Source organism: Pundamilia nyererei, unplaced genomic scaffold (genome assembly GCF_000239375.1).
Source record: "Pundamilia nyererei isolate P.nyererei 1_Seehausen unplaced genomic scaffold, PunNye1.0 scaffold00029, whole genome shotgun sequence".
Classification (NCBI taxonomy): Eukaryota; Metazoa; Chordata; class Actinopteri; order Cichliformes; family Cichlidae; genus Pundamilia; species Pundamilia nyererei.
In genome coordinates, this window is record NW_005187430.1 from 1,942,529 (window position 1) to 1,967,110 (window position 24,582).

General features: G+C 38.9%; 1 protein-coding gene across 1 annotated transcript in view; it reads left to right on the forward strand.

Annotated features, from left to right (window-relative positions):
- The window catches only part of kcnh5b (potassium voltage-gated channel, subfamily H (eag-related), member 5b), a 190,369-nt gene that overhangs the window by 87,982 nt on the left and 77,805 nt on the right, over nt 1-24,582 (forward strand). The window contains exons 9-11 of the mRNA XM_005728589.1: nt 8,355-8,554; nt 13,756-13,815; nt 16,114-16,306. Coding sequence (XP_005728646.1) covers nt 8,355-8,554; nt 13,756-13,815; nt 16,114-16,306 — 453 coding nt within the window. The remainder of the gene's footprint in view (nt 1-8,354; nt 8,555-13,755; nt 13,816-16,113; nt 16,307-24,582) is intronic.

Below are 24,582 nucleotides of genomic sequence, written 5' to 3' on the forward strand. Positions count from 1 at the left end.
TCACAGTTGAAGTGTACCTCTGGTGCAAATTACTGACCTCTGTCATCATTTTAGGTGGGGGAACTTGCACAATCGGTGGCTGACTAAATACTTTTTTGCTCCACCGTAGGTTGTCAGGTCTGTGTGTGTGTCAATATTTTCAATACTGGAATTTATGGGTAGTATCAGCTTTTCACTGTAAAAGCTTTTATAACTATAATATATTTATTCCTCATATATTAAAGCACTCTTCTCACTGATTGCATGTTAATTTATTTGACTGTTTGACTACCATTGCATGGACTACATCCTAACTGAAAATGCACGTACAAAAGAAGCAGCAGTCTTCTCATCTTTCATCTTTAAGACAGCAAAAAAATTTGAGACAGTAAATTATTTGATTATATTGACTGAAAGTTGTATGTGCTTGTTAATTTATATTTACACTTTAAACAAATAAAAATCTGAATTTAATTTTTTTAATTTAAAAAAAACAATGAACCTTTTTTTCTAAAGGCCTTCTGTCTATTTTGGCTGCTCCCTTTAGGGGGTGCCTTATCAAATGATTTGCCTCTGTCTAACCCTATCCCTAGCATTCTTGTGTTACAATAACTCTCTGCACGTCCTCCTTCAGTACTTCCATGAATCTTCTCTGTGGTCTTTCTCTTTTCCTACTTCCTGGCAGCTTATCTTCGACATCCTTTGTCCAGTATATGTATAATCCCTCTTCTGCACATGTCCAAACTGTCTCAACCTTCTAACTTTGGATCCAAATTGCTCAATGTGAGAGTTGTCTCTCTACTCATACTCACTTCAAATTTTTCCCATTCTGGTCACTCCAGATATTGACCCGATACTTGACATGATCCAACCCGTCAGCTTGCAGCTTGCACCACCTTGCAGTCTCCTATTTCTTTAAGATTGCACCTTCGGCATAAGATATAGTCCACTTGTGTACACTTTTCTCTTACCTCCTGCATTTCTTTCTTAGCAACATACCTACCCATAAACTCCTCATCATCATTGTTCCCTTAACCTACAAACCCACTAAAGTTTACTCCCTTTCTTCTTCCATTGTTTTTGACCAGTAGTAGCACAGTTTCCATCAGCACCCTGTTGGCCAACTTCATCAGGTTGCTGTTTTTAACCTGGGCCCATATAGATCCAATACGGAAATCTCATTTTTTATGATCCATATGTTTGATTTGGCCAGATTGTACTTCCCCGTTTATCCCACTCAGGAACCGACACTAGGAGTACATCAGGTTTTGACTCTGGCTTGACTTGGTTTTTAAAGTAAATATACAGGAATAATGTAGTAGTAATTTAATATAGAAAGTAATATCTTACCCTCAAACAGTTAACTTGGAATTCACTGTTTATTTATGAAGTTAGACTTATAAATAATCATACACTTTGATTGTGTGTGTGTCTTTTATGCTTCTACAGTATATCCTTGCATTTGTGTGGGTACTTCTGTTTGTGTGCAGGCCACCTTATCACAGGGTTTTTTCTGTGTGTCTGGGCTGTAGGCGTTAACACAGACTGACAGATTTTTGTCCCTCACACTCATTCAGTCTGACAAATCATCCTAAACTCCTCTGGCAGATTACTTAAAAAATAGAAATAGAAAATATATGAACACAGAGGTTGGATTGCTGAAAAAAGTAATGTAAATGGGGGGCTTTTTATGTTTCTTTGTACATTTGTAATTTTAATACTCATATGGAAATATCTACATATCCAACGTTGTCTCATTTGAATGATTCACTTTAATGATAAAAAAGTCATGACAAAAGACAAGTTTTTTTTAAGAAAAATCTTATCAAGTGAGAGGTGATGTTGATATCCTTTGTTTCACAAAAGCAACAGGTAATGATTAGAGGCTATTCAGTAGAAAACAAAACAGGAAGTAATATACTTTTACTAAAGGCAAAAGCTATTTGAGTAAATTTAGCAAGACAAGCTGAACTGACAGATCTGTCCACACTGTTTGCCTGATGGGGTTCAGAGTATGCTATTATAAAATACTGCTGCTGATATGACATCAGTGCAGGGGATTGTTTAAGTCCAGTTTGCTTCTTTGTGTCACAGTGGTTTTAGAAACAAACTTCCTGAAAAGATTCCTACCAGCTGATCAGAGTCTCACTTTTGACAGCTACTTGTCTTCTCTTCCCTGGGGTGCTTCGGCATTTATTAAATATTAGCAAATCTACTACTTTCTATCACCCTCAAAACTCGCCACCCCTGTTTCTGTATCCACCAGATGGGAAAACACAGACAGATTTAAATAAATAGAGCCATAGGGGACAGGTCAGATTTTAAATGCAGTATTGAGATGACAGCTTCAACCGTAGCCTGACTACATGGATTAACTGTCTAAATTCACGTGAGACCAGAAAAGTGTTTCTGGAAGCTGATACAGAACGATGTATAATCAGCAATCCATCAGTAACAGGTTTCTGTGATTCCAGGGCTTTGTTGGTTACTTCTGTATTTATTTATTTACTCTCCTACTGAGATCAGATACTTCTGTATGAATATATTTTCTCCAAAATACATATACTGTGCAAAAAAACTGCAGGTACACTTTAATCAGATAAGTAGAGGAAGGGGTTGTTAATCAGTATCAGCTACTTTCTGTTAATGAAATAAACAATAAGTGCACTAGAGGAGCAACAATGAGACAAACCCCAAAACAGGAATGGTTTTACAGGTGGAGGCCACTGACATTTTTACGCTCCTGGTTTTTCACTAGGTTCCATTTGGCTAGGGTCATTGTCACTACTGGTAGCATTAGGAGATACCTAGACTCTACAATGGTTGCATAGATACTCCAATTCTCCAGGTTGGCACATCAATGCGTGCCCTTTCCAAAAGGCTTGTTGTGTCTCCCAGCACAGTTCCAAGAGTGTGGAGTGTGGAGATTCCAGGAATTGATTCAGTTCAATTATTTATATAGCGCCAAATCACAACAACAGTTGCCTCAGGGTGTTTTATATTGTAAGGTAGACCCTACGATGACACATACAGACAAAAACCCAACAATCGTATGGTGACAGTGGGAAGGAAAAACTCCCTTTTAACAGGAAGAAACCTTCAACAAAACCAGGCTCAGGCAGGGCGGCCATCTGCTGCAGGAGGCCCTTAACTTACCTGCAGGGATGGTACCTGCTCCTTTGTGGAACAGAATGAGCATTGCCACTGCCCTAAAAAATGAACTTCAGCAGGCTACTGTAGGAATGTCTCAGAACAACTGAAACAGACTTCATGAGGGTGGCCTGACATCCTCTAGTGGAACCATGTGTTTACGGTCCAGGACTGTGGAGCCCGATTGGCATTTGCTGTGGAATACCAGAAATGTCAGGTCCACTCCTTGTCCACCATCTGTGCTCTTCACGGATGAGAGTACGTTCACCCTGAGCACATGTGACAGATGGGAAATAGTCTGGCGAAGCCGTGGAGAATGCTATGCTGCGGTTTGGTGGTGGGTCATTGATGGTCTGGTGGGACGTAGCCATGGAGGGAACACAGACTTCAACAGGCTGTGCAATAGAACCCTGACTGCCGTTAGTTATATGGATGAAACCTTGGGTCCAAGGATTTCATCCTGTCCTGGAACACCTCTGGGATATGTTTTGCTCCGTTCAACGTCACCAGGTTGTATCTCAGACTGTCCACGAGCTCTGTGATGCTCTGGTTCAGATCTGGTGGAGATCCTTCAGTTTACCATTTATCATCTCATTTGGAGTTCTCATGTATGTAAACTAATGAGTGCTATTTTGAGTTGCTGCAAGGAAATTTTGGCAAAATAGATGGAGTCAGCCAAGTTTTCAGGGAAATGATTCATCGACAGAACTCTTAAAACTTTGTGTCAAGTAGGGCTGCTCGATTATGGCAAAAATGATAATCGCGATTATTGTCACTGAAATTGAGATCTCGATTATTTGACGATATTTATTTAACCCTTACGACCTACTATAGAACCAAGTCCGCCAGAGCTTATATTATTTTTTTACATGTTGTAGTGCCATTTGTGGGAGCATTTCAAGTTGCTATACAACTGTTATAGCCCATATTTTAATAATATGTATGCATTAAGTCCATAGTAACTACATTAATTGCAAAAAAGTGCAATAAACTACAAAAAAATTGAAAATCGTTTGTTTTTTTAACATATATCTCTACTTGGAGAAATTTAAGAGGTTTATCCCTCAAAACTTTAAATACAAAAAAGTTGCAAAAAATAGTTTACAACAACAGGAAAATTTATTTTGAGTGTCTTCATAGTTTTATTTTGGAGATAAAGCGATATTTATATACTGCAGGAAAAACGAAAAAACATTCCTATGATGCAAGTTTGCAAAGAAAACAGCAGGTGGATCAAAATAAACTATTTCCAGCAGTGCAATTCGAGTTCTAAGCATCCCAGAAACTATTCAGAAAAGTCAAACATGACTTATAAAAACACCAGTATAGGCATTTAAGGCCTACAAGTAAAAAACTTCATTTTCCGCGAAAATGACGTCACTTCTGGTTTCGGGCAGGAAATGGCGGACATGCCATAGTTCGCGCTGACGTCCAGTGTTGCCAAGTTTGTCGCTATATTTAGCAGTTTTCAGACCCGCTAAAAAAAGACGTGAAAGCACGTATTGCTTTTACTCTGAACAAGCAGCGGGTGCTGTAATGCAGTCAGTTCTTCTTTTACTCTTATGCTGTTTTGTGGATCACAAGGTTTAAAACTACTTATAAACACACACAAAGTAACTCCACCAGAGTGCCTATTTCGGGTCACTTTTGCCGGTCCAAGCCCGGGTAAAGGAGCAGGGTTGGAATTGTGACATTAAAAAAAACAATAATTGCTAAAAGAAATTTAATTTATAGTTCTAAATAAACTCTAAATGCATTTAGGACGTTTTTTACTCACTTTATGTCTCTTCCACGATGTTATTTCTCTCTCCAACAACATAGGTTACAATTAGATTAGCATGACCAATTATGCAAATTAGGCGATGACGTCATTTAGCGACTTCTAGCGACTTTTAGGACAACCAATAGCGATTTTCCTTACTGAGGAGTTGGCAACACTGCTGACGTCTGTTTCACTGTGGGAAGTGTTACGAACAGCTGATCGGATCGGCAAAGCGTGTTTCTGGAATATTATGTTTTTGTTCCTGCAAGCGCTTTTTATGCAATTTTTGCAAAGCTTTATGTGGAAGGAAACCGTGACGGAGGACAAGCTGATGGCATCAGATGTAAGTACAACTCCTCTGGTTTCATATGCAAAACAAAATATTGCGCTAGCTTACACGGTTCAGGTTCTACAGGGATTTAAAAATAGTTACACAAAACGGAGCATGCTGCTCTGACCGGCTTTAAAGGGTTAACAATAACAATGTATTGAATAATGACTTTAAAAAAATAATATAAAATAGTGTGACGTTTTTTTTACCTCTCTTTTCAACCAACGGCAGTCACTCTCCTCTCCAAATAACTTCTGCTTAGCTTTCCGAGCTTCCCTCGGGTCCTCTTAATCAGCGGTCTCCAACCTTTTTTGCACCACAGACCGGTTTATGCCCGACAATATTTTCACGGACCGGCCTTTAAGGTGTCGCGGATAAATGAGGGAGGGGCTAATAATCGGCTCAGTCATTTTTAATGATCGTTGAAAGCCCAGATCGTAATCGTGATTAAAATTTGATTAATTGAGCAGCCCTAGTGTCAAGATTTTTATACACTAGTTTATAAATATGGTGCAAATATTATTTAACAGCATGATTCCAGTTCTTGACTTTCTTTGACTGACTCAATTGTGGTGAGCTTCAAAAGGTTGATTTCCACAGGCCAAACTCAAGCCATGGCAGGTTGTATAAGCTATGGAAATGTGCTTAAGTCAACACAGACTTTGACTGTTATAGAAATGCAAAGGAGAAAGTACCCAAATTGTAAACTCAACATATTTAAACTGTTTTGTTAACACTATAAGTTCAAGTGCTTATCTTAAAGACTCCTGAATATCTTGCTTTTGTACCTTTGGAGGCTCAATTCTTTGGCAGTCTGTTTTAATTTGAGCCCTGTTATTTGTCTCGAGCTTCCTTGACAACCAGTATTCCAAAGTGCTGATAGCCAGACCTCATTTACACCTGATGAATGCTACTAATTAGCTTTTCATCCCAAATAGTTTTTGCACTGTGGTTACTTACTGTGGTGACACAGATTTCTTCTGCAGCTTCTCTTCATACCCATCCACACATCCACATGTCACTACTTTAGATAAAATAAAATTGGCTAGAAATTGATATCCCAAGGTTGAATTAACCTTCAAACCATTGCCTTTCTGTGTTCTGAGGTGACACTTACCTCCCTATGGGCTATCAAGTCAGCCAATTAGAAGTCTTGGGTTTGGGGGGCGGAGAGCTGTGAGTCTGAACCTTAAGTTCCAGGCCAGATGTGCTGTTGGAATTCTTCCTGAATTGCTGACGGGGTCCTGGAAAGGTTTTGTAGGCTGGGAGGCAGCAGACTTTGAAGGACTTATCTCACCACTGACATGCAACACCTTTATGTGTGTGACTGTCCTGCTTTTATTCTTTGTTTTGTCTCTCTTTCAGACACACTCTTTTCTTTTTGTGTCTCTGTAGACTTGCTTCTGTGAGATAAACTGTCCGCGGAAAAGAAAGCACACATACACACTTTGTTTTTGTCATGTTTCTGGTTCACTTTCTTTGTTTTTTTAATTTACTATTTTTACACTACCTCATACAGCATCCATATAGAGAGTTTATCTTGAATGCACAGTTACTGCAAGAAAATCCAACATTTGCCTCTTTGATCCTTCTTTACAAACTACCCCTTTGTACTGTACATTCATTCTGCCCCAGCCTTGCATTCTCACACATCATGTCGTCAGATTCCCTCCACCTCCTGCAAACCACAAGATTTTTCAGAAGTCTTCCAAATTATTGTTTCTTTTTTCTTTCCTTTGTCACTTGTATTGTCTGGGAGGAGGCAAAAAACTATTTTGAGTGAGGTCTCTATGGAAACAGTAAAGTACAAGCAGGATAGTGAGGAGGCTGAGCAGTGACGCATGATGGCTTTAAATTTCAAAGGTGAGAAACACTCTTGATCACCAGGAGACATTATATAATATACATCTAACACTGATCTCTAAGTTTGCCTGACTTTTGTAAGTGGCTTTAGATGATTACTCAAACCTGCACCCCTCTAAGCCACTGTCACAAACATCTGTTTGTATTTGGCTAATAAAAAGTCCGTTTTTGGTGATTACCCATCTGCTTCAAATAATGCCAAGTTAATGTTGTTTTTGAAGTCTTTCAGGTCATGCAGCTCTCTCCTACAAGTGTATACTCATCTGAAGATATTTGGTAACTGGACTGGTTCTTATGTAGCAGTTTTCTGCTCTACCATGGCATTTAAAGTGCCATGGCATTTAAAGTGCTTTAAATGAGGAAGTGTTCCCCTTCCTCGCATCTCTTCCCTGATAACTTGTTCTTCTAATGACCGTGAGAGTAATTCTGGCTGAGACTGGATACTGTTTTTATCTCACAGGGTCTGGATGACCGACCTTATCATAGGACTTGGTGTCCCTTCACCTTGAAGCTTCTACACTGTCGCCATTTCTAACTAAACACTGTCTAGACATCTAAATTCTTAAGCTGTTATTCAGTATAATACCTAACACAAACCAAAGCCAAACACAAACCTCTTTGGTTTTCAGCCACTCTAAGTCATCTTTGCCTTTTTCATCTTAGACAACAGGACTTTTCCTGTTGTTGAAGTTTTTCCATTTGTCCATCGCATCGGACCCTTGGCAGAAGGGTCTTGTTACCAAAAGCTGTACCTACAGTCATGTGAAAAAGAAAGTTTTCCTGGGACTCTATGCAGTGTAACAAACTAAATATACCCTCTCTTCTTCCATAGAAAGTCAGAGGGTAAGTAGAAGCCATGTTCTGCTAATCAAATGCACCCAATTAAATGATCATCAGCGATTGGGATCACCTCTATAAAAGCAGAGGTTTGGTGCTTTGCTAGTCTGGAGTATTCAGGAGTATTGGTATTAACCCAATGCCTCAATCTTTAGAGCAAATTCACTGAAGGTCAGACTGCGCCATGCTCAGAGAAATTGCAAAAGACTGTACAAGTACGATTTGTTTGGAAGGTCTGCCAAGCCAAGACTCTTCTATCTAGAAGGACCAGTTGCTTTAAATGTTGTGGTGGATTTTTAAAACATTAGATTTTTGGCTCGGTGTGTTGCAGTAAGCAGATATTTAGTTCAAGTCAAAATAATTGTTTTCATCAAATGTTTTTGAAATGAGCGCTTTATACATTTCATATTTCTTCTCCTACTTGCTTTCTAGCTCTGCTCTATGCCACCATCTTTGGAAATGTGACCACGATTTTCCAGCAGATGTATGCCAACACCAATCGCTACCATGAGATGCTCAACAATGTCAGGGATTTCCTGAAACTCTACCAAGTTCCCAAGGGTCTAAGTGAGAGGGTGATGGACTACATCGTCTCCACCTGGTCCATGACCAAAGGCATCGACACGGAAAAGGTGAGACTGAGACGCAACATGTCAGGTAAAGCTAATGTATTACTGATGTGCCATCTGTTTATGGAGATTTGGGATTTTGTGCTACAGTAATCATCCGGGCTGGAATTGAAAAAGCCAGACACCGTGTCGCTTTTTGCCATTTATACAGATTACAAAGCATCAAGTGATGTGTCAGGAAGCAAAAGCTTGAGAGTGATGGTTTTATATTTAATAGTCATAGATGCTTATAACATCCAAAAACAGTACATTTAAGAGCATTTACCCATATATGTCTCAAAATTAGCTGCTGTATCAGTGTTCTCAAAGAGTCTTAAAGTAAATCAATCAATAAATAAAAATCTACATAACATTTTTTTCAGAGCAAAGAGAAAACATCTTAAAATACACACAAGTGTTCTTTTCAGTATTATGTGCCGTAATGAAAGTGAATATAAATGAGTTTTAACCTAATTTACACAAACATATAGTGTCAGGAAACTTAACAAAAAAAAGACTCTTAATTTTTTCCCCCAAAATGTATGAAATTTGGGAATGTACATATTAAAGGCTATTGTCTCGTTTTGTTTCAGACATCTGCACTTTGGTGAAGATTATATACATTAAATTTAAGTTCTATTCGTGTATTTTATTTCGAGAGTGTGTACGCTACACATAGCTAGGAAACTAGCTATGTGTATAAATGACTGAAATGCACCCAGTATGATGCAATATGGCAGCGCTGTTATAACAGTTAGTTATGGCACGGTAATTTATGGAATATGCTGTGAACCTAACTAAGATTACGTAGCAGTAGCAGTAATGTGAGTGACTTTCCTTAAGTGAAAGCTTTAAGCGTTAGCCCGATGCTTAACTAGCCAAATTAAAGCTTTCTGATTGAAGGCTAAAAGCGGCGTTGTCACCAAGTAAATAGAATATTGATTATATTTTTGTTTATTGCTGCAGCTTTTTCAAGCATTAACTAGGTGCCTTTGGCAACACCTTAGTGGGAAACAATGGTAATATGACTGATCCATATGTGCACAAAGAATAGACACTGTTTTTGTGCTACCGAAGTTCCCTTGCTTTCATTCAAAATCTGTTAATCGTTAAACAACTTCAACATTATAATGGCTACAAGCTCACATTGAGGCCTGCGGGGCACTATCAGCCACTGAGACAGTAGACAAATGAATATTTCATACTTCAAGGCTGCCTGTTTATTTAAGGCAGATGAACATTACATTATAATTGTACATAATAACCTCACAAATGATAGATTAAATAAATAGGTTTTTGATAGATGCTTGTGCATTCTTAAAGTCTTATATGTTGAATTGAACTGAGTATGTCATCTGTTCAAAGCCTCTCCCAGTCAGTGCTGTTCTCCATGCCTGTCTTACTGTACATGATGTTATTAGCACAAACACTTTAAAGGTGATAATTTAGGACTTCAACAATAACACAGCAGCAATGTAGTTAAACATCTTACAGTTAATTTTGAATGGATGAGCTTTAAAAAACAAACAAACATCTGTCTCCTGTTTTTTGTGTCACATATGAAAGAAGCATCAATATCTGATGAGATATTAATTTGGCTGCGGTGTGTAGTATTTTGTGGTTTTTGGTGCAGTTGTCTTGTTTTGTGGGGTTGTTTTTTTTTCCAACAGGAGATTAATATCTCTAACAAGTGGATTTGTTCACATTTACACGTCTTAAATTTTAAGTGAGATGTGCGTTTTGAGTTTCGACACTATCTACATATAAGGCAGCCTTTTTGTTTTGCAGTATTTTGTGTGGTGTGTTTTTCTATGTTTTAGCAAAAGGGGAACAAAAGCGTTTCAGTCAACCTCATATGATTTGTTTTAATTTTCACATGGTCTTACTGAGGTGATGTGAAGTGAAACATGCATACTTTTTTGGTAATGTGCTGGAAAAGCTTGAAATGGACCTTAAAGTGCTTAAAAATGCTTGAGTTTGACTCTGAAAAAGCTGTATGAACCCTGCATTTTACACCTGTGTGTGTTTGTGTGTGTGTGTGTGGCATTAATAACCGTTATGTGTGGAACTTCAGGAAGCAGTTGCTTGTAAATGTGAGGTGGACATCACATTTCTGACTTTTGGAGTACTATTGAATCCTGGTACCTCATGAGCCCCTCTGTAGTCCTATCTATGTTCCTAACACACATACACCAGCACAGATGTTGGTGCTTACCCACACACATTACCTCCTAACTGCACCTTAAAACTGTGGGTTCCACTCTTCCTCACTGTCATTATCATCAAGTTGACTACCCTGAGCGAGTGCATGGTCTTCACAGGGCTAGAGAACATGAAAATATGTGCACGCTTATATTATGGCACAAGATTCTTATCTGAAATTCCATTCTCTACTCAGCTGACCTGTCAAATGTATAAATATAATTGTAGAGCTTGTATAAAACATTTTTTATATGTGATTTAGATATTTAATTTTCTTTATACAAAGTTTCCTCAAGATCGGTCTTCTCATCTAGGAGGAAATAAGGAACACACATACATAAAATCTTCACATTATGACGATTGCCCATAGAAAAGTGGTCCAAAGGCATAATGTTTCATGATGATATTTCAGCACACTACCACAATACCTGTATACTTTGTGCATATATCAGAGTTAGCTAATCACCCCACATCATTTACCATTAAATACATATTAAATAATAAATAATATTTAGAACAGAACTGTTCCAAATGCCAGATATATACTAGATGAAAAGCTCTCTTTTCCAAGTACTAAAATTGTACCACATAGACATTAAGCCTTGGTTGCTAATTAACCAAATACATACATGTATACATACATATATGCATATATTGCATTTTGCAATAATACTGTTTGAACCTCCATTTTTGAGACTTTGAGATTTGAAATTTCCCCAGTTTGATTTAACTTTGAGGATATTAGACAGATTAGCTGTCTTTTGTTTATTTTTATGTTCTTTATTAAATATGAAATAATATTAAAGCCTGTTGTTTTTTTGTTTTTTTGGCTGAACTGGAGACTGGCACATTATAAACTCATGATCCAAGATAAGCCTCATGTAATCTTCTTCTTATTTATTTCCTGTTTTCAAGTTTTGTCCATGCCTTCTTTCTCTGCCCATTTAGTTTACTTTCCCAGTAACGTTATTTTCAGTTTAGCCTCTTCTTCATCAGTCCCAGATAATTATACACTTTTGAAGAGACATAAGGCTAGTTTTGCTCCTGCTCTCTGGATAAATACCTCACTGTCAGAGCTGAGACCAATTAGTAGATAAGTTTGTCACTTTGGGAGCCGTTATATGGTTCATAGTCAGCTCTTTATATGAGTACACACCCAAAAACACCAGTGTTTCCCAAAGGCTTCTTGATACTGTATGATCCACATTAAATGGAGCAAACAAAATATAAAATACTTTTATATATCTTTTTTCTCTTAAGTTTCCCCCACTCCTCAATTTTGTTCATATGTAAGATGGCAGCATTTATGGAGGATGATATTGTGTTTTCTTTGATTTTGCTAAGTACTTCATTTATTGGGACAGATTTTAAAAAGTGTGTAATGAGTTACACTAAACGGTTATCATTAACAGTCTGCCTTTGCTGCAGTTGTTTTCACTGCGAGGTAATGAATGCAACTAAACAAACTGGAATATAAAATCTGTCACTCATACGCAGACGGGAAGTTTCTGAAAAATCAGGTTTCAAAACAAATAAGCTTTCACTTTGAAGTTGAGGTTTTTGATCTTCTCTGACAGCATCTGCTTTCTGCTGAAGTGTTCTTGAGCAAGAAAGCCTCTGGTCTTTTTCTGCAACTGACTTTCTACTGATCCAAGTCAATCACACTACAAATACACTGCCCAGGATGAAAATAAGATAGGGCTGATGGAGCAGCTGTGGGTTAGGTGGTGGTCAGTGCGTGTCTGCCAACTGGAGTGTTGTTGGATTGATCCCTAGCACCAACAGCCCTGTGCTCAAGTATCCTTGGGCAATATACTGAACCAGGATGCATCTGTGTGAATGTCAGATAAAGCATTTTGTGTGTAATTGGGTGAATGAGACTTGTAGTAGAAAGTGCTTTGAGTGCTCAAACTGAGTAGAAAGGCTCATTATAAGTAAAAGCCCATTTACCATTTAGCTTTTGTTTGCAGCAACAATGTTCAATAAACTCAATGCACATATATTGTTCTTTCACCTTGCACAGACACCTCATGTTTGTCATAATCTAAAACACTGCATTGAGCGTTGCAATATTTATCTTCCAAATCCCTTCCTCAGCCACATGGCATCAATGAGAAGTTTTTTAAAAGGAACCTTGTTACGCTTCTCTCATATCCTCATATTGTTGAACAATCAGATAAAATGTGCTTTATAATAATGAGGCAAACAAATGTAGTATTCTTCGTGAGCCAAAACCTCAGAGGGAATACTTCAGTGATACAGTCATCTGCTCCAGGCACAACACACCTATGACATCCAGGTGATGCCACTACTGCCCACAGCTCACAAGAACTGGCTGCTGCCCCTAGAAGGCATACAGAAGTCGGCCAAGCACAGAAATAGTAGGTTTTTGGGCAGAGTGGCCTTAAAAGACAGGAGCTATTACAGATTGCTTAAGACAGAACATGAACTGGGGTGGTTGAGTAAAGACACACACAACAGAAATAAAGATATGTGTTTTTAAATTTATGAATCATGCAGAGTTAGTTAGGTGGTCTGAGAATAAAAACAGGAATGCAACAGGTCTCACTGCAAAAACAATAAGAAGGCAGAAAGCAAACATCACGCAGCTTAAATGATTTCCTATTGTCTTTAGGTTTGAATTTCAAACGTTCTTTTCTTAACACTTTGAATTACTTGACAATCCGACAGATGTAGTATGACAGAGGAAGGTGACGGCTACAGTGTAGCTGTCCCTGACCGCTGACCTCTTTTTAAAAATGTCTGTTGCCTAGCCTAGATGAACCAAAGCAAAGTAGCCCTGAATCTATCTCCCCAACAACATTTTCAAGACTTGGGAAATCCAGAGAACCCAAGTCAAATGAGGTTCATATAATCTCAGGGTCTACTTGGGATTCTCCTTCTCCTACTAGCTGGATGCCTGGTATCCATCCAGAGAAGGTCACCAAGGAAGCCGTTGGACAACAGGAAGGTGCTGTTAGTCTAAACTACCACGTCACCCTCTCATGTTTCTTGTGTTACAGGTCTTATCCATCTGTCCCAAGGACATGCGGGCCGACATCTGTGTCCATCTCAACAGGAAGGTATGCAGTTATTTTCATATATCCATACATCAGTTCTGTTACAATGCTTAATTGAGTTATGAAAGATGCGATAATGTGTGTCTCAAGGTAGTGAAAAATAAGCTCCTGCTATGATATGTAACCGTATGTGTCTGATTGAGTCTCTTTAATAGCCACACTTTAGCAGACCTTTCAATATGGTTGGCAACAAAGTTGAGATTAGAGAGGCGTGTGCACACTGCTGAGAGAGGACAGAGTCTTTTTCTTGCTGGGGCTTAGCATAAACTTGGAGTCAAGGCTTTGGCACAGCTTTAAGTCAAACACCTGCAGCAATTACACACTTGTTCTTATAATGTTTTCCCTCATTCCAGAAAAATCAGCTGCTAGTGACAACTATCATGTCTTATGTCAGATGGGAAGTAAGACATGATGTTTCTGTGGCATAGCATGGCATACCTTTCAGTTCTTTAGTTCAATTTTGATTCAGTTTTATTTATACAGCACCAAATCAGTACAACATTTGCCTCAAAGTGCCTTGTACCATAAAGTAAAGACTCTATGGTACTAAAAGAGAAATCCCTACAATCAGATGATTGTAGGGATTGATGACTGGCTGCCTCGACCGGTTGGGGGTAAAGGAAAGAGAGAAAGGCATGGGGAATAGAAATAAAATTTCTGTTTTGTTTTTGTTCCGATAAAGAAAGTTTGTCTCCACTTATCATTGTATATCTCCAGGATAGTTCACTAGTGCCTGAATGGCTGCTGGTTTGTATATTCAAATATATCTGTGGGTCATATACAAAGCAGCGAAAGATGTTATGCTTTTTTGACTATACAGCATCAGCATCGGGAGCTTTTGTTCTATAACTGAGTGAAGGTTAATTGTGCTCAGAGTCTTTTAGATATCACTTAACATGCAATGATATTGTTCTCAAAACTCTAGGAGATGTCAAATGCTAAAGTGGCGTGATCAGAGGACACCTTCAGTTGGGTAATTGTGCTGTGTGACAACCGTCTCCAATGACAGTTAGTGAGAAGTTACTAAAATTAGTCTTGTCATGCAGTGCGGCTGATTTTCAGTGTCTCTTCTGAAATAAAGCTCACGCACTACATTCGTTTCAAATACATCTAATTTTTCAGGGATGTTTGACTATGATAAAAGATTGTGAAACAGGACAAGAAGACATTCTGTTTAATTGTAAGAGGAAATTAAAGCTGGATGTCATTTAGGAGTTTCAAAGGAAGAAGATCTTGTGCTTTGGTTTTATTTCACAAAAGAAGTGGAATTAGTTGGTTTTTTTTTTTAAAAAACAAGATTTTTGTTTACTTTTACCAGTATTTCATGTCCTGTCCTGTCCATTAAGTTGCTTTTCCCCCCACAAAGATTGGGTTAAGATGCAAATACATTTTTAATTAAGCCCCACATTTTTTTCAAAGTGATTAACAAAAAGAAAACAGGAAAAATCTGAACCTCTCCTTTTTTCTTCCCTTTCAGTTTTAATATGAAGCAGCTGATGTGAACACTTTAACGGTGCCACACTAGATACATTTCAGGTGTTGTATCCCTTAAACCTCAACCACTTCATGCACTCACATTGTGCTGCAATTTGCTGACGGTGTGCTGCCTGCTGTCCTGGCAAAACAAGACTCCAAGAGCGAAACCACAAAGACGCGACACTGAAGTTTGAGAGATGTGTTTCTGAGTGATTATTTCAGATGGAGGCTTACATTTCTGCTTGAGGGCTTCAGGTGATTGACAAGGAGCACTGATATAAAAACACTCTTGCACAAACCAAATAAAATCTTCTCCTGGTGCTCTGATGGATTATCTCACCGGGTGGAAGCGGTTTCATTTTCTCAAGGATATCAGAAAATGTGTACTTCTGCAGATAGTAAAACGAGGAAGCAACGAAATCTAAAGTGTTCTTGTCCACTTATGAGATGAGAACTTTTTTTTTTGCAAAGAAAGCCCTCCAAGCCTGCTGTAGTGTGTCTGTGTTCCTCGAGCGTCAGCAATCCAAAGGCGTTGAAAGAAAAACTTGCTTTAAAATTTGGTCTAAAAACTGTCATCAGTGCTGAAAAGAAACAGGAAAGCTGGCAGTAGTAGTGTGATGCTTTGGGCAGTGTTCCGCTGGGAAACCTTGGGTCCTGCCATCCATGTGGATGTCACATTGACACGTACCACCTACCTAAGCGTTGTTGCAGACCATGTACACCCTATTCCCTGATGGCTGTGGCCTCTTTCAGCAGTATAATGCACCACATCCTGTCTGGTCATTTTTTCCCAGTCTAACTCTTCAATCTGATTCTCTTATTCAGGTGTTCAACGAACATCCAGCATTCAGGTTAGCTAGTGATGGCTGCCTGCGCTCACTGGCAGTCGAGTTTCAGACCACCCACTGCGCTCCAGGAGACCTGATCTTTCACGCCGGGGAGAGCGTTGACACCCTCTGTTTCGTGGTGTCGGGGTCACTGGAGGTCATCCAGGACGACGAAGTCATTGCCATCTTAGGTACGTGATCACTGAATTAGTTTGATTCTGACAGGTTTGAAAATTGAACTTAACTCTGGTATTTGGACTGCTGGTCAAAACAATTGCAAAGCATCACCTTTTCTTTTCTGACCTTTAAGCAACAAACATATTCACGTAGTCATCATTTGGATGTAATGCCATGTTTGGAAAGTAGAAATTCTTAAATTAGATATCATTGTGCAACAACAACAAAAAAGTCTTTTTCAAAATGTCGACTGAGGTAAGGAGATTGCCATGTTCAAAGATTGCTGCACATGCACAATAAATATTGAATTTGTCAGTTATCCATAAAGCAATTATTAAAATGAAAACAAACATGAAATATGTGCCTTGGGAAAAGGGACACATTCATGAGACGAGTTCATGAGAAGCCAGCAGGTGAAGTCAGGAAGAAAATTTAATAAAACACTTAAACTACTTTAACATCTGAAAATACAAGAACATCATTTTGTGTATTTCAGGCAGCCAGTGAGAAGGTCAGCCAGGTGACAGGTGGATTTGTTAAATAGTTTGATCTCAAGATTCTTTCTTCTTTTTGACCCTTGAGATCTGAGCAGATTTCACAACACAACAGGTTATGCAAACCTTTCCAAGCACACAAGATAAACAATTGGACCTGCTGTTTTTATATTTGACTTTTAAACTTGCAAACAAGAGAAAGTGAATGTGTGGGCACACTTCAGAGAGGAGCCACTTTAATAGATATGTTCAGTCACATCAGCAAGTTGACGTCAGTTTGGACTTTCAAGTGTTAAACCCAAACAGTGCGTCTCTTATCTGCTGCTGTACATGTCGCTCTCTGCTGCCTTGTACTGTATAATATTTATGAGGTGGGGAAGAAAGAGAGAAGAAAGGGAAAATGCTTTTTATTGAGGTGTGCACAGATAGCACTGATGCTCAAGGCATCCAGTGAAAGGCGCTTTCTCATAATCATCAGCGGGCCCCAAATGAGCGTTTACCAACAGCGAATAACAAGAACAAATGATTATTAGTATGAAGAATGAGTGCAAAGCTGCACAGCAAAAGATCATCTGGTGCGTGTGCAGAGGCTTAGATGAAATAGCACGTGCACAAACATGCACATCCACAAAAATCGCTGTTATGATCTCAGTGATGGAGACGCTAGTATGTAAAGGGCGAGAGTGTGACATTGGTGTGATGGTTATTTTCCTATTATTAGGATAATGTTTTCTGTGCTTCCTGTTTTGAGACAGACTTGTTTAGATGAACGCGAGTCCTAAAACTCAGATCTGTGTGCAAAGTACAGAAAGTTCTGAACATGAGCAGAAATAAGCTGAAACACTTCTGAGCTGTTAAATTACATTTGGGGAAAAAGTTCACCAGAATGCAGGAAATAATGTGCCGATTGCTTGAACTTTCCTGAGGTGGACCCAGCTTCTCTGTTTAAAGAAAATTTAATGGCTGATGTTAATTCCTGCAGTGACTGTCCGGCATTATTTTACTTTTCCATCTCAGCTTGGGATACTTGAACATGTCTTCTTTCATAAACATTGAAACAACCTAAAAAAGTAAAACTTTTCACAGCATCCATTGGTTAACAGCTGCTTTTGCTAGGCAACAGGAGAGGTTTTTATGTTTTTGGTGTACTGTTCAGTGTAGGCAGAGCATGTTTCAAACTTTAGAACAAATAGACTGTTCAGCAGAACTCTGAGCCCTGTGGTATGAATCAGGTTCAACACACCCAGGGTATCGTTCTACCAGCTGAACTGACACACCCTGACTCAGGAGATCAGGAGAAGTGGGCACAAGCAACTAATTATCAACTTGCTAAGTTAACCCAGCTGTTTTACAAAGGAAGAGTAAACTATAAGATTAGAATGCAAGTAACTGGGCTTCTGCTGATAAATAAGAGGTGCAAGAGGTAAAGCGCTGTACAGTATCTTTGTGTTTACAGTGCTGTAAATGTTTTGGTCAGTAAGAATGGAAAAGAGCTGATATATTAATAAAGTGTGGCCTGTTTGAAGGCAGGAAAAAAACTGTGTGAATTAAAAAATAAAAGCTTTATTGTTAAGACATGGGAGACATTTAAATTCATCTTCAAATTTCCAAAAGATAGTTTTCGTTTTTACGTGTTGCTCTCACCATACAAGGACGCCCAACTTTGTTAACGCAACAACATGAATGAGGCAACACTTTTATTTTCAGCCACAAGGTTTTAAAAATCAAGCAATAAAGTTGCATTTAGGACTCTGTATTTATTACTGATTTTCATTCAGGAAAACAAAGACTTGAGACACTATTTAAAAATTTTAGCTCCTCCTAACTGTCTGATTTGTCAGTAAGCGGACACATTACCACTTCTACAACTGCTAGAGAAGTGTGTCTACATAAGTAGCTGTGCAACAAGATAGAAACTACAGTCCGCAACGGGCAACGTGAGAAGAAGAAAACATCAACTCCTCTGAACTTCTCTAATGTAGCTGCATTTCCAGGTGAACAACAGGATTGGTGAGCGCTGCTCCACGAACTATCATCTGTGAATTGATTGAGAAGCAACCCAGGCTGAGAACTTCCAGTTAAAAGAGGATTCACAAAGACTTATGCAGGCCATTGAAAATCTGCTAGCTGAAAGAGCAACTACGTGAAGCAGCCTGAAGGAGAAGAAGGTGACAATAGACAAACTCAGTAAACAAACTCACAACATTCTACAAAGACAAACTCTTTACACTGTGTGCAAAGAAGAAAGCTGAAAATGGAAAGAAGGAATTGTTGGAAGTCCAGACAACACTGGTAGAGGAGAAGATGGAAGTAATGGGAATTAAGACAGAAATAGCAGACACTGAACTTACAGAGAGAGTGTAAAAAAGCCCTCAAATGGCTGAAAAGACAGGAAAAAGAAGCAAAGGAAACATTACAAAGGAAAGTAAAAGAGTTGAAGAAGGTGAAAGAGCAGGAGAAGAAAGCCTCGAACTAGAGCTGCATCTGGAGCTGCTTCCAAAGGCAAAAAAATCTCCCAGCAACACAAAGGTGGAGGAGATGAAGGTTCAGCTCAGGCTGAGCCATAATTTTCTATTCTTTCCTCCTCTCTCCACTTCTCTCTCCTTTAAACAAGTAGTTCTCTTAACCTTTCCTCCATCACCCCACCACTTTCATCTTTCAACCTCACCTCCTTCTCTCTACACTACTTCTAGTCTTCTGTTCTCGTCTTCACCTTCCTTTTCTCACCTTTGAAATGAAGATCATAATCTTCATCACCCTCCAGCCATTAAGTATTTCTGCATGTGCCTGCCTCTATGACACTACACATTGTGGTTATAGAGGTGAAACATCTTCAAGCAACTTAAACAAGTCCAGACGCTTTTCTTTCCAAGCTCCTTAGACTACGATGACCTGGATGACTGAGAACCTTCACAGACATACAGTTATAATACTTTAATGAGTATATAAAGCGTCTGGACTTGTTTAAGTTGCTTGAAGATGTTTCACCTCTCATCCGAGAAGCTTCTTCAGTTCTAAGGGTCAAATGGTGGCCCACATCCTGGGTCATCTGACCTCAGGAAATCACATGATAGGGTGGGGCCAGGTTTCACAATGAGCTCACCCGAAACCCTGGCTGATTGTGACCTACACCCATTTTCACACCTCGGCTGGATCATCAGGGGGTCCTTTGTCCCTCTTTGGGGGACACTCCCACTAGGTTTAAATCTGGGACTCTCCACCATTTGACCTTAGAACTGAAGAAGCTTCTCGGATGAGAAGTGAAACGTCTTCAAGCAACTTAAACAAGTCCAGACACTTTTCTTTGCAAGCTCCTTAGACAATTTGTCCTATACTACTTCAGCTAGAAAGTTGCTAATTCAATCATGAAACTGATCCATGATCAGCTGATTGGCTTTTCTCTCTGTGGCAGAAAGAGGAAACCACCGGAGGTCACTCTAAGCAACAGCAGCACTTTTAAGTTTGATCAGATGTTGTTAGAATTTATTTAATATTACTTTCTAGTATCGGCTGATGTTTGCTGGAGCCACAGCTGTAAAAGCTGCTGGTCATGATATCGGTTTGTACATGTGGTGAGAGGGAAACATGAAGATGAAACCAGGAGACGTCCTTACTGAATCATCAGAGCTGAACAGGTGATGGAGAAACAGGTTTACCTTTTAGGTGACATGAATGAGTTGAAGGGAAGTTATGAACTGTTTCTGAGAGACAAATAACACCTGGATCCTTTTCTAAGTAGCTGACAGCTACGTGTGCAGGGGCGGATCTAGCAAAGTTTTACCAGGGGGGCCAGGTAGGGCCTTAACAGGGAAAGGGGGCACAAAGAAATACTTTTCTTTCTTATTCTTATTTAAAATGTCTAGCTTTTACTAAATAATTATCTGAATTTTACAACCAAAGTTTTCATCTGATGTAAAATGTATAGAAATCCATTATTGTATTCAGTAAATATTAAGTCTAGTATATACCCTATAAGTTATAGTATTCTTTCCTTTGGGAAGGTACCATCTGTGCAGTCTGCAATTCTGTTGAAGAAAGATGTTGAATCTATTTAATTACTGGAGAAAAATAATAGATTTCTGTGCATTTGTTTTATACGTGCATTAAAGTAAAATCAATTTAGCCAATTAAGCATCTTGAGGTAGAGGGTGGGGGAGTGGTTCCCTATTTTTTTTTCTTTTTTTGCTGGGAGTTGGCAACCTTATTAGTTAGCTATATGTAATTATAAATTAGGTTGTTTTATATTTTTGCTAAGTACTGTTTAGAATACCAGAATAGGGAGGATGGTGTAGGTTTAAGTTTATTAAGGCTTTATGGCTTTTCCTATAATACCATGGTGGGCCGGTCACTAGTCAAAATGCCCGGGCTGATTTTTTGCCCCAGTCCAGCCCTGGCTGTGGACGTCTTTCAACGTCCAACTTAGACTCATTTTTGATGCCGTTTTGTTACTGCTTCTATGGGCTCTGCAGTCTCATGTTTCCAGAAGCTGGAGGACACGTTTTCTATAGGTGACCAGTGGATTTTTCTGTAGCTTTGTGAGCTGAGACAATCAAATTACATTATTGGAAAATGATCTCGAACAGGATGCCACCTTCTGAAATGGGACTAGATCACAACAGTTATGTGTGAAGGAATGCAGTGTGATCAGCGGACATCTCCAAGATGGCGTGTGCTCTTGACGCTTGACGTTCAAATGTTAGGAAATACCGTAATCCCTTGTTGTTTCTGGCATCTAAGATTGTTAACTGCTATTATGCAGCTATGGGTCTCACGTAGATCACCAAATCAGTTGCAGATGACTGTTATGGGCAAGAATACGTCAGAGTGGGCCTTGTTGTCTTATCTGGTCTCTGCAGAGTCTCCGTTTGTGTTGCCTCTTTGCTTCCTTGACATCATTAGGAGACTGCAGCAGGCGAGGAAGTAGCCTGAGGTTCATAAAGAGCATATTAAATGTTTGATAAATTGCTTCATCTAACTGGGGTCATTAATCAGTAAATTGTCAGCTAGTCGTCTACTGCTGCTGATACTGTGGAGACAGACAGGATCAAGATTGCACTGAAATATATTTTTAACATGGTTGTGTTTGTTTTACACTTATCATTATATCTTTAAACTGTGGCGCTGACATTTTGAAAGCACTTTGTAACAGCTCACACTGCTCAACCAATTATTATAATAGCCTTTATAATCATTAAAACAGTTTCATTACTGTTGTGATCATAACTATAGACTCGTTATAGACTCTTGCAATCAGAAAAACCACACAAATACACATATTTTCATTTATGTAATATGTGTATGTATGATAGCACAAAACATAGTTTTTTAAATGTATTTATGTGTTTTATAAAACTAGATAAACAGACTGCATGTATAAAGTAACATAGTGTATAGCACACCTTGAAACTCAATGATCTTTGAATATCCTTTCCACATGTGCTGAAAGAAATAATTAAGTACTGTTTATTGAATTTGAAAATCTCTCCACAGAATTCACTGTGGGTAGCAACAAGCCCATCTGATCCTAACTGGATTGCCTGCAAGTTGTTGTTAAAGTTTGTGTTGCATAGCAACCAAGTAAACGTCTCCTCAGTAGCGGTGCTTAGGGCTGCAACACGTCTTTTGTGCTGGAGAACAAGGTAGCTGTCTGATCATAGCCTGCGCACTGAGAGGAGGATGGAGTGAGGCCAGTGTAGGTGTAAGGGGAACGGCAAGATCTTGGAAAGGTTGAGAAGAATTGCAATAAATAGTAGAGGTTAAAGGAAGCAAGATAAGAGTATTTTCTGTATGTTCCTGGCATGAAAAGAAGGCTTCACTTTAATAATTGCCTTCTTCTGCAAAGTTTTCCTCTTCATACTTCTGTCCCATTCTTTGTCTTTTTTTCTTTTAGTGAAAAAGAAACAAAAACAAGGGGAGGAAAGAGCAATGATTGGATATAATAACATAAGCAGAATGCACTGCAGGATGTAAAGGGACAGCAGCAGAATTGAAGAAAGGAGTGGTGGAAGGGAAAAGAAGAGGTAGCTGTCTGATCATAGCCTACTAAAGAAAGTGATTTCAAAATAGAGGAATAAAAAAAAGCAGAATGCAATGATCCTTGGTGGTGAGAGGAAGAGAGGGTAGACTGCAGGATAGAAAGAAGATGAGGAAAGGATGAAGGAACAAAGGAACGGGGAGAAAAACACAGTCGACTCATACAAATAAAATAATAAAAAGGAGACGGAAGGATTGATGGTAAAACGAGGGAAGGAGAAAATAAGTATGATCATACAACTTAAAGACAGAAGTGAAATAAATGGAAATTAAGGTGAAGCAGAAAGAGGGAGGAACAAGAAAAGGAGGATGAAGCTGCTCTGTGCTGGATGTGGTTTCAGAAGCAGTGATTTTCCCCCAGGCTGAGTGGTGAGGATGCTCCTTGAGCATGTAACACACTTTGCTCTCATTAGTGTACAGTGGCATCAGGTGACACACAAGTATGCGCACACATATTCTGGAACAACAAAGATACTTGTGGTAATGCCAGTGTGTGTTTTTAAAATGGCTCTTTAATGTCTCCATACACAGGCTGTGGAAACAGATTTTCTCTTGAGGGACAATAAAGTATCTGTGTGGAAATGTGGAAGTGTGGAGAACAGAGACATACAAATTAACACACCTAAAGTCAACACACTACATGTAGTGTTAACTCCATTATTAAATATGTTAGGAAAACAATTACCAGCCTTTTATGGAGCCCCGCAAGGCACCTTGGAGAAAAAAAAACAGAAGTGCTTTTGCGTGATGCTTGACGTTCAAATGTTAGGAAAGAGTTTTTCCACTGCATTTATCTTTGCTTGGTTGTCAATGAATTCAACCAAAACCAACATATGTCTGGTGATGAGTGTGTCCCCTTACACCAAGAACTCTCTACAGATCCATTCTATTCATTCTATTCATATAGCAATATGTTCTGGCCCAGTGAGAAACAGTGAGCAGCAGGAGATGAGCCTCTAATCACATACAAGTGTGCACTGGCTGCATTACAAAATATGGTACTAAGAATGATCGTGTAGCTTTTTTGATGTGTAATACATTAAAAGAGGAATATATTAGAAGCAGAGGTTAAAGAGACAATGATAAAAGGGAACCTTCCACAGAGAGGGTAATATCTTTTTTAAGGCAGTGCTGCTTTGAATGACTATCTCAAGAGTGCAGTGAGATAACATCTGAGTCAGAGTAGTGATGCTTAACAATTCACCCACAGTGCCAGTATTTTTTTTTCTTATTATCAGTATTAATATTAGTATATTCATCTACATCTAAGTGACTGTTGTTATGAGTTCTTCTGTATGCAGACTGCTACCAGCTACAGCTGAATCTGTCAAAGTGGCCACACACTTAATAATAATTAATATAGTTTTACTGAAATGGAAATCTGCTTTAGACACCAGACTTTTAACATGCTTATATAACCCGATATCATGGCATGTCTAAGTGTGTATAAGTGTGTATTAGAATTCACTCAACCTTGCTCTGATCACTACAATAGCTAAGACTGGATCTTATGCAAAATGTAGCTTCAACACTAAGGTTTACCAGAAACTCAAATACAAAGACCAGTTATGGCTGAACTGTCCCAGGCATCTTCTGCTGCCCAACTACTACAAATGGGCAGACCTCCAGGGCAACAGAAAGCTACGTGACCATGACAGCTCATTACAGGGAGTGCAGAATTATTAGGCAAGTTGTATTTTTGAGGAATAATTTTATTATTGAACAACAACCATGTTCTCAATGAACCCAAAAAACTCATTAAT